The 15,249-nt window shown below is 53.7% G+C and overlaps 1 protein-coding gene across 5 annotated transcripts in view; it reads left to right on the top strand.

Annotated features, from left to right (window-relative positions):
- Nucleotides 1-15,249, top strand: part of LOC144953170 (receptor-type tyrosine-protein phosphatase S-like) — a 255,168-nt gene that overhangs the window by 97,771 nt on the left and 142,148 nt on the right. For all 5 annotated transcript variants that reach the window (XM_078883739.1, XM_078883745.1, XM_078883732.1 and 2 more), the window contains one exon: nt 1,921-2,031. In XM_078883739.1, coding sequence (XP_078739865.1) covers nt 1,921-2,031 — 111 coding nt within the window. The remainder of the gene's footprint in view (nt 1-1,920; nt 2,032-15,249) is intronic.

The raw sequence follows: 15,249 nt of genomic DNA, 5'->3' as shown, positions 1-15,249 counted from the left end.
CCGCGATGTGGCGAGGGATTACTGTATTCTGATTCTGTTCACGTGCGTTCCGCTTTACTTGGTGAGGTCACGGTGGAATTGTTGACAATCACCCCGTGACCCGTGTTCAATTCCTGGTCACACTCATCAATCATCGCCAGCCATGATCAATCCACGGTGGCTAGGAGATGTTAACTACCTCGCCTGGTGTACAGGAGGGTCGTGGGTTTGATCCCGACCCTGACGATGCCTGCTGCTGTATATTTGGAGTTTGCGTGTCTCTCTCTCTGTCATCATCATCAGGGTGGCTAGGAGATGTTAACTACCTCGCCTGGTGTACAGGAGGACGTGAGTTCGATTCCGACCCTGATAATGTCTGTATATTTGGTGTTTGCGGTGTCTCTCTCTCTCTCTCTCACGTGGTCGCGTGGATTTTTCTCCGGGTCCTCCGGTTTTTCCCCGCCACGTTTAGAATCAACGTCACGGCGTTGAGTCTTTGGCTGCTGCTATGAATGTCCACGCGATGGTGGTGATGATGATAAGCCCACTTTCGTTGAGCTATCATATGTGACAGCCAGGTACGCATCTGAAAAAGAGCCATATATCTTCTTAGTTCTTTCGGTAAAGTCACGTAGAAGGAAAATAATAAAATAATAAAAATAAAACATAATAAAATAATTCTCACGACGTTTCGGCCACAACGCAAGTAGCCGTCCTCAGGTGGAGAACAGGTCTGTCGAGAGGACAGAGTCTGAATGACAGACCTGTTCTCCACCTGAAGACGGCTGCTTGCGTTGTGGCCGAAACGTCGTGAGAATTATTTTATGATGTTTTATTTTTATGATTTTATTATTTCCCTTCTACGTGACTTTACCGAAAGAACCAAGAAGATGAATCTCTGCAGTCACGAAAGCTTTAAATCGAAATAAGAGCCATATAGTTCAGTGGGGCCCTTACCTGATATAATAAAATAAAATTATTATAGAAAGCACTTGCCCCAACAGCCTATAAATACATTTTTGCTGCGGTTTTCCCACTTGATGATTATTGCTTGTGTTGCAATCGAAACGTCGTGATTTAATTTATTTTATTTTATACCTACGTGACTTAACCGAAATCTAGATTTTTATTTGTATCATAGTTTAGAGTCTTCCCCAAGCCGCCACCATCACCCTCCTCCTCCGAGCGGTTCCTGCCAAGCAATGTCACACGTGGCCTCCGTAGGCCAAACAGAATTGGTGAACCCCGGGGGGCCTGGCACCACACTCGCAGGTCGGCTCGGCCTAACCCAGCCCTCCCTCCCCGAGAAGGTCACCTCAACCCAAAATGTCGACCTGCTGTGGGCACCATGAATGCCGGCAATCCGCGGAAGCCGGACAACGCAGCGTTCATCAAGAGTGAGAATCTGTTTTGGTGATCCCGAAGGAATCCGTTGAGATAAGAACCTAGATTTTTTGTTACTTGACAACAGATCTTCCGTTTAAAAGCGTGGTCCGTTGTGTCCACCCCCCACCCCTTAATAGGTGTACATTGGCAGCACTTGCCCCAACAGTCTATTAAGGCTATATACGGGGGGGGGGATCTTTGTTTGTGTCTTTGTGTACGCGTCGCGAGGGGTGGCGGTGGCGAGCGCACTGCACCATGAGCCCGGCGACCCGAGTTCAATTCCCAATATCAGTGACGATTATCTGAACCGGCCCTGGGCCTCCCCTAGGTCGACTCAGCCTCAAGTGAGATAACCTGGGTTGCGGTGCGTAGTAAAACGTCGCCACTGGGTAGACAGAGGCGGTCCGGGCGTGGTGCCAGCCACCCCCTCGTGTGCCGCAGCGCCGGCCTTCATAGGCAGCGCTGCTAACTTGGCAAACAGCGCTTGGCTCCCCCCCCACTCACCTGTCTGTTCAAGGCTAACGGAGGTGGGGATCTTTGTCGTTGTGTGTGCAGGTGGACTGCAGATCGAGAAGAGCCGTGACCTGGACCAGGGCAAGTACGAATGCGTGGCCTCCAACAGCCTGGGCACCGTTTACTCAACGCCGGCCAACCTGTACGTCAGAGGTAAGGCAGTCGCGAACGCACCCACGCACGCACGCGCCCACGCACACACGCATCCACCCACGCACGCACGCACACACCCACACACACACGCACACACGCACACACGCATCCACGCACGCACCCACGCACACACACGCACGCACGCACCCACGCACACACACACGCACGCACACACCCACGCACGCACACACTCACCCACGCACACACCCACGCACCCACACACACACGCACCCACACACACATCCACCCACGCACTCACGCACTCACCCACGCACACAACAACAACAACAAACACAAGCACCATTCGCCACCAAGTGGCGGTTGGCGTCACCACGGCGCCTGTGCCAGGCTCAGGTGCACTTTGAACGCCCGCCGCTGGCAGGAGGTCACGGGGCAGACCCAGCAGGTGCCACGGGTTGACCGACTGAGATGACTGGGAAGATGCACCCAGCTGTGCCCCCCCCCCCCCCACTGCACGCACACACACACACACGCACACACACGCACGCACACACGCACACACACACGCACACACGCACACACACACACGCACACACACGCACGCACACGCACACATACGCACGCACACACACACGCGCACACACACACGCACACACACGCACACACACACGCACGCACACACATACGCACCCACACACACACACACGCACGCACACACACGCACACACACACACGCACATATACGCACGCACGAAAGGGTCACTCTTGGTGACGCGCGACCCACGTGACCACGTCCGTGCCGCAGCCGGGACAGCCGTCCTTGTGACGTAGACGCGTCGCCCCGCCCAGTCCCAAGGCTCCGTGCTTTTTAAATCCGTTATATTAAGTTCACTCGCTCGCTTGCTTGCGCGCTTACGACCGTGCAAATCTTTCGGTCGTTTTTTAACCCACTTCCCGTGATCCAATCGAGCTGACATTTTGCACCCAGACTCGTTGTGCGTGACAATTTATTTTCGGGAAAATCTTTTTCCAAAATTTTCCAATTTTTAGGAAAAAATGTTTTTCATATTTTATTTAAAATACCAATGTGATAAAAATGAAACTCTTACTCAAGAAAAACAGAAATGAATGATAAAATAAAACCGATGCCACGCATATAAAGGATTTATAGTGAAAAACGTTGTTTTTACGGGTTAATTTTTGTTCTGTTACCCAGGGGGGCGATGCCCCGGCTTACCCCGGGACGTTTTTGGCGACTGCCCGATCGTTGAAAGCGCAAAGGAGCAAAGCGCTTTTGTCCATTTGTTTAGTTTCACGCGCGAACGGAATTTGTTACGAGCGGCCCCGGATTGGGCGTAAAAGCCACGCGCGTCAATGATGAGCAAATAAATGCGCCCGGCAAAACGACGCTTAACGACTAGGATCTGGCCCGCAAGGAAGACCTTCTTGGGGGGAGAAAAACTAAATGACGTGCAAAATAACGTTTCATATTCTTTTTGGTTCTTTCGGTAAAGTCACGCAGATAGAAAATAAGAAAATAATAATATGAAGATTTAAAATAATAAAAACTCACGACGTTTCGGTCGCAACACAAGCGGTCGTCGTCAGGCGGAGAGAAAAAGAATCGCTCGCGTCTAGACGCCGCGAGAGGGCTTTTCACCGGGTAAAAACGACGTACGTCCGTTGAACTTCTTTCACACCGTACGTAGCCAACCGAGCTAATCGGAGGTGCGCGGGAGAGGGGGGGGCGGGGAGGGGGGTAAGCCTGAAGAATCGCGCTCCCGTGGCACAGAGCACCCGGCAGAGGCTGAGAATCGGAATCTTTGTGTATCCTGGAGGTAGGAGGAATCTGATGGACCCTTCACCCACCCACTCAAACCACACTCACCCAAGCCACCCACCCACTCAAACCACACCCACCCAAGCCACCCACCAAAGCCACCCACCCACCCAACCCACCCACCACTCAAATCCCACCCACCCAACCCACCCACCCACCCAACCCACCCACCCACCGCACCCAACCCACCCACCCACCCACCGCACCCAACCCACCAACCCACCCACCCAACCCACCCACCCAACCCACCCACCCAACCCACCCACTCAAACCACACCCACCAAACCCACCCACCGCACCCACCCAACCCACCCACCCAACCCACCCACCCCACCCACCCACCCACCAAACCCACCCACCCACCACACCCACCCAACCCACCCACCCCACCCACCCACCCAACCCACCCATCCACCGCACCCACCCAACTCACCCAACCCACCCACCCCACCCACCCACCCACCCAAGCCACCCACCCACCCAACCCATCCAACCCACCAACCCACCCACCCAACCCACCCCACCCACCGACGGCGGCCTGACCGACGCGCTCACACCCCAAGACTGGCACGGGGCATTCACGCTCGCAGCACACGGGGGGGGGGGGGGGGGCAGGGGGGGGCACGACGGTCGGGGGGGGGCGGGCGGGCGGGAGGGGGGTGGCGAGGGGGGCCGGTGGTGGCTTTGGTTGGGACAGGTTGAGAGTTGGAGGTGAGAAGACTCCGCCTGTAGACACGACGACGACGATGGCGGTGATGATGATGAGCCCGCCCCCCTCCCTCCACCACCTCCTTTACACCCCCGACCCCCGCGTCTCGACCCCACTCCCTCACCGCCACCGCCGCCACCACCACCACCGCCACCACCACCACCGCCACCACCGGCACCACCACCACCGGCACCACCACCACCGGCACCACCACCACCGGCACCACCACCGGCACCACCACCGCCACCACCACCGCCACCACCGCCACCACCACCACCGCCACCACCACCACCGCCGCCACCACCGGCACCACCGCCACCACCGGCACCGGCACCGCCACCACCGCCACCACCGGCTTCCACACCACGGCGCCGACGACTTCTTGGCGTCACTTCGTCGTTAACGAGCCGGCACCTCGTCGGCACGGCCCCCCCCCCACCCCCCACGCCCCCCCCACGCCCCCCCCACCGTAATATTTGTTGTTAACATAAAACGGAAACAGCTGCCACCTCTCGCCGTTTCACATCCTTTGGTGTTGCTTTAAAGCCGTCGGGAATAGACAAAAGACATAACCACCGGGTGTCTGCCCACCCCCCCCCGCCCACCAAAAAAATCATCCCCAAAACCAATAACGCGACAAGTTGGGGGGGGGGGGGGGGCGTTGTGTCGGAACATTCGGTGGTGGTGGTGGTTGTGGTGGTGGTGGTGCAGGAGAGAGGAGGGCACGGTGGGGGGCACGGCGAGTGGCCCGCGGCACGGTGACCCGAACGGAGCGATGGGACATTTCTCGCGCCCGCACCATTCCACATCCCACGCACCCCCCCCCCCTCCCCACCACCACCATCACAGCCACGTCGAGCGGTGCTGGTGGTGGTGGTGGTAATGGGGGGCCGAGGGGGGCAGGGGGGGCTGGTACGGCGGCAATTTAAAAGTGAACGCTGCGCCACCAATCGTCGCGCTACGACGCTGTTCGTGCCCCCCCCTCCGTTCCGGCCCCCACCCCCTCCGCGCATGAATCGACGGCCGTGCCGTCCGTCTAATCGTGGCTTTGGCCGTGCGAGTCTTGGTGGTGCGCGCGTATGTGTGTGTGCGTGTGCGCGTGTGCGTACGTGCGTGTGTGTGCGCGTGTGTGTGTACGTGCGTGTGTGTGTGTGTACGTGCGCACGTGGTTGTCGTGTGTGTACGTGCGCACGTGTGTGTGCGCGTGTGTGCGCGTGTGTGTGTACGTGCGTGTGTGTGTGTACGTGCGCACGTGGTTGTCGTGTGTGTACGTGCGCACGTGTGTGCGCGCGTGTGTCGTGTGTCCGCCTTCCCGTTGTGTGCGCAGCACTCCGCGACCCCCCCCCCCCCCCAATCTCTACCGCCGTCTTCTCCGTCCCGTCGTGGTCTCTCTCCCTTGCCTCCTCGCGCGACGTTCACGGATGATGATGATGATGATCATGACGATGATGATGATTAATGGATGACGATGGCGATGACGATGATGATGGCGATGATGATGATGATGGCGTCGATTGCTTTGCCGTGAGTTGCCGTGGATACCCGGGCTGTTTTTACTCTCTTGGTCTGTTTTGTTGTTTTGGTTCTGTTTTGTTTCCGTTTCTTGTTGTTGTTTCTTTTCCCCTTTTCTTGCGTTGTTTCTCCGTTGGTTTCGTTTCGTTTCTGTGCTCCTTTTGCTTTTTCGTTGATTATCCTTGGTGTTCTTGAATGTGCCGCGTGCGTGCGCGCGTGCGTGCGTGCGTGCGTTTATTCCTCGGTTACTGTGTTCTGTGGGGTGTGATTCTACGTTCTCTTCTACGAAACTCTCACGCAGAGCTACGACCAGGTTGGTGTTCACCCTCTTTAACAAAAAAAATTCTCTTATATTTCTTCTTCCTTTCTACTCCACTGGTTTTTGTTGTTTTTCTTATTCTTCTCCTCGTTGCGTGGCCTCTCCTCCCACTCTCCAATTGTTCTTTTTGAATCTCAACAAACGAGCAAACAAGCAAACAACAACAAGAAAAACTCACGAACATTTTCACCTACCCGCCGCCCACCCCCCCCCCCTTTCGCCCCCCCCCCCCCACCACCACTACCGTCTCACCACTTTTCCCACCCCCCCCCTCCCTCCAAGTCGCAGCAACCAAAAATTTTGTTTTCAAACTTTTTTCTTAAAGTTCATTAAAGGAGAAACACCCCGGTTTTTTGTTAGTGGCGTTAACGACTTTTCGAAAGTGTTAATTTTCTTTTTTTTTCTCCCTTCCCCCGTTAAGAGAGAGAGAGAGAGTTGAACCAAAAAAAATCTTTGATTTACTTTTGCTAATCAAGACTGTCGAGTACATTAGCCACGCTCGGGAAACTCGTAATTGGTACACTTGTCACCTGGCCGCCTGTGACGCTTCCCTTTGACTCGTGCCTTCTTATTTATTTTATGTGCGCGCACCAGTGTGCGCACGTGTGCACGCGTATATATACGTGCGGGGGGAGCGGTGGCATGGCGGTTAGCGCGCTGCGCTACGAAGCCCCCGGCTGCGACCCGAGTTCGATTCCCGCTCACGGCCAACACCACCGGTGACGATCATCTGAAGCGGTCCTGGGCCTGACGTTCAATCGGCTCAGCCTCAATTGAGTAGCTGGTGTAGGTGTGTAGACATCGCCACTTGGGAGACAAAGGCGGCCGGGCGTGGTGCTGGCCACCCTCCCTCCTCGTGTGCCGTGCCGGCCTTCGTAGGTGCTGCTCGCTAAGAGCACTTGCCCCAACAGTCTGATGAAGGCTACACGGGGCATCTTTGCCTTTGTTCTATATTTAGTGGGGGGCAGTGGCGTAGAGGTTCGCACGCTGCGCTACAAACTTGACGAGTTCGATTCCCGCTCACGGCCAACACCACCGGTGACGATCATCTGAACCGGTCCTGGGCCTCCCCCTAGGTCGACTCAGCCTCAAATGAGTGGCCTGGCGCGGCGCGTGTGGTGAACATCGCCAACTTGGGAGACAAAGGCGGCCGGGCGTGGTGCTGGCCACCCACCCCCTCGTGTGCGCCACCGTGCCGGCCTTCGAAGGTGTCGCTACCCGCCAACTAGCAGCACACGGATGGACCTTTGGCTTTCGTTGAGTGCGTGCGTGCGCGCGCGGGCGCGCGCATTTTTATATTTTTTTTACGCGGGAGAGGTCGTTAGCGATAATTAGACCTATGCAGGTCGATGCGCCTCACCGCGTCCAATAATGAGAGCCTTCGGAACGCTCCTCTTTACGGGGCCCCTAATTGGGTAGTTCGGTGCTACACGAACGCCCCCGTTGCCAATTCCAAAGCGGCGTCAGAGCCAACAGAAAGCACGCGCGGCACGCACGTGCCCACGTGCGCGACACGTGTGTGTATCGTACGTGCGTGCGTGTGTGCGTAGGCGCAAGTGCGTGTGCGCACGTACGTGCGTATTTACGTTCGTGTGTATTTGTACGTTTGTATACATTTGTGTATGTACGCGAACGTGGGTACAGACACGTACGTATGCAACCGTGTGCGCACGTGTACGTGCGTATGCACACGTACGTACACGGGACGGCAAGGCGCTGGGTTCAAAGCAAATATATATGATATAAACGATCGATTTAAAAGTAAACAAATTCATCTTCTTGGTTCTTTCGGTAAAGTCACGTTGAATGGAAATAATAAAATAATAAAAATAAAACATAATAAAATAATTCTCACGATGTTTCGGCCACAAAGCAAGCAGCCGTCCTCAGGTGGAGAACAGGTCTGTGGACCTGCTTGCGTTGTGGCCGAAACGTCGTGAGAATTATTGTTTTATTTTTATTAGTTTATTACTTCCCTTCTACGTGACTTTACCGAAAGAACCAAGAAGATGAATCCCTGCAGTCACGAAAGCTTTAAATCGAAAAAATTCGACAAAATGTAGTTTTTTTTTTTAAGAATGGCAAAGTTTGAAGCGAGGGCCTGGGCAAGCAGGCGTGTGGGGGGGCGGGGGGGGCTCTCCCGGTGTTGTCTGTTGGAGGCCTACAGAGTTGACAGTCGTGTGGAACACCACAATTGCTTCCCACGGCCTTTCAAGTCCGTTCGCAGGTTGTGTTTTTTTTGTTTATTTTTTGAAGGTTTTAGAAAGGCCCCCTCTTTTTTTTTGGGGGGGGGGGGGGTGTTGCGGTGTTCTCACGTTTCGTGTCTTCGCCTCTGTTACCGCTAATGAGTTTTGTTGGAGGCGGGGGGTGAGGTGGGTGTAGGGGTGGGCGGTGGATTCTTGTTGCTTTCGGTTTTTGTTTTTCCTCCGAGCGAGAATTAGCGCAAGGCTCGCGACATCCGCACGCGGACTCTTGTTGTCGGAAAAAAATACTCGGCCGCCGGTTTAACGCCTCCGACGCTATCCGTCCCGTCCGTCTCACCTGGCCCTGTCCGCCCGTCCGTCCCGTCTCCGGCCCTATCCGTCCGTCCATCCGTCCGTCCGGCCCGTCCGGCGCGACCGTGGTGGTAGCCGCCGCTGCATCCCCACCACCGCTTCTCCCGCTGCTGCTGCTGCTGCCACCGCCGCCCGAGTGAAGTGAAGGCGGTCGGTCCGTGGAGGCTCAATACCCCTCGGGTCGCTTGCAATCCCGCGGGGTATTGGGGTGGAGGGGGTTGTTGGATGGGTCGGGGTTTGGGGGATGGGTTTAATTTTTTGTGCCGCGTTCAAAATCCTAAATGAAATGGGGGAGGGAGCGGGGAGGGGGAAAACAAAAAAAAACCTCGTCCGGATTTCCTCGCGCGTCCTTAACATCGGTGGCCGATCGCCGCGATGACGGCACGAATTAAAAACAAATCGTCGTCGTCTTATTTGTGCTCGACACATCCCGCGACCCGATGCTGTCCCGAATATATATAACAAATATTTTTGTTATGTAAAAAAAATAACAACGCTTTTTTTACTTTTCCAGCCCACTGAGATATTAGCTGTCGAGGTGTATGGGTCTCTATGGGTCTCTTAGGTGTATCATGGGTCTCTGTGTGAGTCTATGGGTCTCTAGGTGTATGGGTCTCTATGGGTCTCTTAGGTGTATCATGGGTCTCTGTGTGAGTCTATGGGTGTCTTAGATGTATGGGTTTCTAAGTCAGTCTATGGGTCTCTTTGTGAGTCTATGGGTCTCTAGGTGTATGGGTCTCTATGGGTCTCTTAGGTGTATCATGGGTCTCTGTGTGAGTCTATGGGTCTGTAGGTGTATGGGTTTCTAAGTCAGTCTATGGATCTCTTTGTGAGTCTATGGGTCTCTAGGTGTATGGGTCTCTAGGTGTATGGGTCTCTATGGGTCTCTTAGGTGTATCATGGGTCTCTGTGTGAGTCTATGGGTCTGTAGGTGTATGCGTTTCTAAGTCAGTCTATGGATCTCTTTGTGAGTCTATGGGTCTCTAGGTGTATGGGTCTCTATGGGTCTCTTAGGTGTATCATGGGTCTCTGTGTGAGTCTATGTCAGCTCGATTGGATCACGGGAAGTAGGTTAAAAAACGACCGAAAGTTTTGCACGGTCCTAAGCAAGCAAGCAAGTTAACTTAATATAAAGGATTTTAAAAGTTACACGAGCACGCAGAGACATGTACGTGGAAACTTCATTGTGCGTCTCCACATAACAAATGAAAATATTAGTTTTAATCCATCAGCCTAATTGGCATTTCCCCAATCCGACATCATCAAGCGGGGCGTTTTGATTGAGCGTGGGGCGAACCCCGCGGAGCACTGCCTAGACCCTCTGGGTCTCGTCAGCGGTCTCGTTAAATCAATTTGCTGCCGGAAGTTACCGGGTGACTACGACGGCGGCGGCGGCGGTGGCACGTCAAGCGCGATGCCTCGCTTCAGCGGAGTCGCAACTCTTAGCCCTCGTAATTTTTGCCGATTATTATTGCTAAGATTTGAAGTTTCCGTGACTGCAAGGACCCCGTACTCTTTGGTTCTTTCGGTAAAGTCACGTAGATGAAAAATATAAATAATAATAAAAAAATGAAAATAACTAAATTAAATCACATTTTTTTTTTCGTCTACGTGACTTTACCGAAAGAACCAAAGATTATAATACTGTTAGGAACCCACTGGTTCCACCAGCCCACAGGGGATTATTGTGTCCGTCCGTCGCGCAGGGAGAGGCTGGGTGGGGAGGGAGGGGCTGGGTGGGGAGGGTGGGGAGGGGCTGGGTGGGGCTGGGTGGGGAGGGGCTGGTCACCCCGTGGTGCCCTTATTAAACTCAACGTTTAACCTACTCACGCCGGCTTGTGCCCGCCCTCACAGTCGGGCATATTTGCGTAATACACCACGCCGCCGTTGACCCTGCAGGCCATTGACCGAGCAACCCAACGTTCCTACCAGCTCCCTCCGCAGGAATGTGTTTGTTATTTACAAGCTCTTTGTACATCCGCTGCTGGATGAAGGCCTTCCCACGCCGGTCCGAGTCACGAGGTGGGGGGGGGGTGGGGCGTGGGTGGGGGGGGGGTGTTCGACCATACTTCACCTCGCCGGTCAGTGCGGGTCGGTGAAGGTGGCGTGGGCGCGCCGTTACGTACCACGTTGGACCGTTGTAGCCGTGTCTAGAACAAAAGTCGCGGGGAAAGACCCGAAGCCAAACTTTAAAAGGTGCAACTTCCTCGCCGCCATTGGAACGCTCTGCACGATAGCACCGTCCCACGTTTAACATGTCGGCTTTCGTGACCAATAGTATTCATAATACCTCTCGTTGGGTGAGATCGCTCGAGTGTGAACGTGTGCCGTTAAATCCGCCGCCACCCCCCGACACAGTCAACTTGTAAGGGGGTTTGTCGCGTAAACAGAACGTGGCCAATTCGTCACTCGCACAGCACGCCGGTGTAGTGTAGAGTATAGTGTAGTGTATAGTTAGTGTAGTGTATAGTGTAGTGTATAGTAGTGTAATGTATAGTGTAGTGTATAGTGTAGTGTATAGTAGTGTAATGTATAGTGTAGTGTATAGTGTAGTGTATAGTAGTGTAGTGTATAGTGTAGTGTATAGTAGTGTAGTGTATAGTGTAGTGTATAGTAGTGTAGTGTATAGTGTAGTGTATAGTAGTGTAGTGTATAGTGTAGTGTATAGTGTAGTGTATAGTAGTGTAATGTATAGTGTAGTGTATAGTGTAGTGTATAGTAGTGTAGTGTATAGTGTAGTGTATAGTAGTGTAGTGTATAGTGTAGTGTATAGTAGTGTAGTGTATAGTGTAGTGTATAGTGTAGTGTATAGTGGAGTGTATAGTGTAGTGTATAGTAGTGTAATGTATAGTGTAGTGTATAGTAGTGTATAGTGTAGTGTATAGTGTAGTGTATAGTATTGTAATGTATAGTGTAGTGTATAGTACTGTAGTGTATAGTGTATAGTAGTGTAGTGTATAGTGTAGTGTATAGTGTAGTGTATAGTATTGTAATGTATAGTGTAGTGTATAGTAGTGTAGTGTATAGTGTAGTGTAGAGTATAGTGTAGTGTATAGTAGTGTAGTGTATAGTAGTGTAGTGTATAGTGTAGTGTATAGTAGTGTAGTGTATAGTGTAGTGTAGAGTATAGTGTAGTGTATAGTAGTGTAGTGTATAGTGTAGTGTATAGTGTAGTGTATAGTATTGTAATGTATAGTGTAGTGTATAGTAGTGTAGTGTATAGTGTAGTGTATAGTGTAGTGTATAGTATTGTAATGTATAGTGTAGTGTATAGTACTGTAGTGTATAGTGTATAGTAGTGTAGTGTATAGTGTAGTGTATAGTAGTGTAGTGTATAGTGTAGAGTATAGTGTAGTGTATAGTAGTGTAGTGTATAGTGTAGTGTATAGTGTAGTGTATAGTAGTGTAATGTATAGTGTAGTGTATAGTAGTGTATAGTGTAGTGTATAGTGTATAGTAGTGTAGTGTATAGTGTAGTGTATAGTAGTGTAATGTATAGTGTAGTGTATAGTGTAGTGTATAGTGTAGTGTATAGTAGTGTAGTGTATAGTGTAGTGTATAGTGTAGTGTATAGTGGAGTGTATAGTGTAGTGTATAGTAGTGTAGTGTATAGTGTAGTATACTAGTACAGCACGCCGGTGTGTTGAAGAGCCAAGCCACAACATTTACAACCAACTTCATCAGGCCGACAGTCGGAATCATCAGGCGGACATCCAGCAAAATCTCCCGGCTGATGGCGGTAAATAGAATGGAGAGGTCAATTATTTTTGTTTTAAAGTTTTTAGTTTTTATTGAGTTTTCCGAATTTTTTCTTTTTTGAAGAGAAGCAAGAAGGGCACCGCCAATGAATTTGGTCTCTGCGCGGCCCCAAAACGAGCGGCGCGGAGAAAACAATTGATTGATGCCCCTGGCCTCAGCGCCCGATCAGACTCGAACGCCGGGGTCTCCTTTAATGAACCACGGTGACTTCCACCAACACACCCCCCCCCCCCCCCGCATGTATTATTATTCTTGGAGGACACCCGCATCAACAATTAAACACCCTATCCGCCCCCCCCTTCAGTTTTTTTTTATCATTCGCAAAAAACAACAACAACTACTACAACAACAACAACTCCAGCCAACAACAAACAAACAGTGCAATACATTTTTTTCCCCTTCTCTCACTTTCTCTCTGGACATTTTTGTTTCGTTTTTTTCCCACGATTCAGAATCGACGAACAAAAAAACTCGTCAATAGTGTCACTGAACCCCGGCCCACCCCAACGCACCCGGCCCCCCCCCCCTCCCCCAACAACCATAGCATAGGCATGCTATATCGGTGAGTTGTGTGTACGGTTGGGCTTGCTGCATGCCCCAAACCCCCACTACGTTACCCCAACCACCCCACACCTTTCGTTTTTAGCGTGAACAATGCCGCTTGCAGCCTTCCCTAACCCCTCGCTCTTACCCCCCCCCCACCCCCCCCGTCGTGTCGCACGCACCCCCCCCCACCCTCATCGCCGTGGCCCCCCGCGACCCCCGTGTGTTTTACCCCCCCCCCCACTCCTCCACCCCTGTGCCCCCACGCGGTCTCTCCGTGCTTCCACGCGAATCCCCGCGCGCCTGCAGATATGGGCAGCCTGCGTTCGCCTGCCCGCTCGACCGCTTCCCCTGCCCACCTGCTCGCCTGCCCACCCGCTCGCCTGCCCACCCGCTCGCCTGCCCACCTGCCCACCCGCTCCCCTGCCCACCCGATCGCCTGCCCACCTGCCCACCCGCTCGCCTGCCCGCTTGCTTGCTCGCCTGCTCGCTCGCTCGCCTGCCCGCTCGACCGCTTCGCTTGTTTTCGCCGGACTTCTTCCGTTGCTTCGTTTCATTTTTGCAATTTGTGCATTTTACCGGAAGTGTCAAAAAAAATTCTTACTGAAGGCAACCTTCGTCAGAGCCCCCCTCCCCTCACCCCTCCCTACCACTGCGCGGTTCCTATCCAGAAGGGGGGTGGCAGGTAAGGGCAGAGAGGCTGCCCTACCCCCAACATCCCTTCCTTCTCCTCATTCTCCTCCCTCCACCAACCACAACGACTCTATGGAGCGTTCCACAGAGCCTCGCCTGAGCTGACGCGCGCCGTGCAGGAGCGCACCACCATACTCCACTCTGCGGCGGTCGGGAGAGAAGTGGAAGACCCAGGCACCCATTGCCCCCTCTCGACTGATGCCCCGGCCATGCCCCAGTACTCCCTCCCCCTCCTCCTCCTCCTCCTCCCCTCCATCCCTCCATCCTCTCTCACCCTCCCTTCCCCTCCCCTCCATCCCTCCATCCCTCCATCCTCTCTCACCCTCCCTTCCCCTCCTCCTCCTCCCCTCCATCCCTCCATCCCTCCATCCTCTCTCACCCTCCCTTCCCCTCCTCCTCCTCCCCTCCATCCCTCCATCCCTCCATCCTCTCTCACCCTCCCTTCCCCTCCTCCTCCTCCTCCTCCTCCACTGCTTCCCTCCATCCCTCCATCCTCTCTCTCTCTCACCCTCCCTCCCTTCCTCCTCCCCCCCCCCCTTCCCCGGCCGGCTGCCACTGCCCCCATGGGAGGAGGCAGCCGTGGGCACAGAGACAAAGGGCACGGGCTGTGCGGGCGCTAATCGCGCACGCACAGCCCTCTCAGTCCTCGCTCGGGCTGGTGGGGGGTGGGACTTGGGCACTCAACCACCGCTCACTCCGTTCCTCACTCTCTCAATGTTATTCTGGGGTGGTGGTGCCCCCTACTGCCCCCCCCCCCACCACCAGTGGCAGGAGCTGGTCCATTGGCGGATGGGGGGGGGGGTCTTAAGCAGGATTTATTTATGGGGGGGGGCCTTATCGACCACATACCCACCCATCCTCCCTTTCAGTTCATGAACTCCGCGTGAGATACGACACCAGAGAGAAATGTGCGTCCAATATTCACGGATGTAGTGAGATGCCAGGAGAGAGATATAGACGAGAGATGGAGGTGGAGTGAGATGACAGGAGAGAGGTATAGACGAGAGACAGAGGATGGAGGAGGAGGGGGTGAAGAGGAGGATGGAGTGGAGGAAGATGGAGGAGGATGGAGTTGAGGAGGAGGATGGAGTGGAGGATGATTGAGGAAGATGGAGTGGAGGATGATGTAGTGGAGGAGGATGGAGTGGAGGATGATGGAGGAGGATGGAGTGGAGGATGATTGAGGAAGATGGAGTGGAGGATGATGTAGTGGAGGAGGATGGAGTGGAGGATGATGGAGGAGGATGGAGTGGAGGATGATTGAGGAAGATGGAGTGGAGGATGATGTAGTGGAGGAGGATGGAGTGGAGGATGATGGAGGAGGATG

Source organism: Lampetra fluviatilis, chromosome 3 (genome assembly GCF_964198595.1).
Source record: "Lampetra fluviatilis chromosome 3, kcLamFluv1.1, whole genome shotgun sequence".
Lineage (NCBI taxonomy): Eukaryota > Metazoa > Chordata > Hyperoartia > Petromyzontiformes > Petromyzontidae > Lampetra > Lampetra fluviatilis.
Note: the sequence above shows the minus strand (reverse complement) of the source record. Positions and strands in the feature narration are given on the sequence as shown.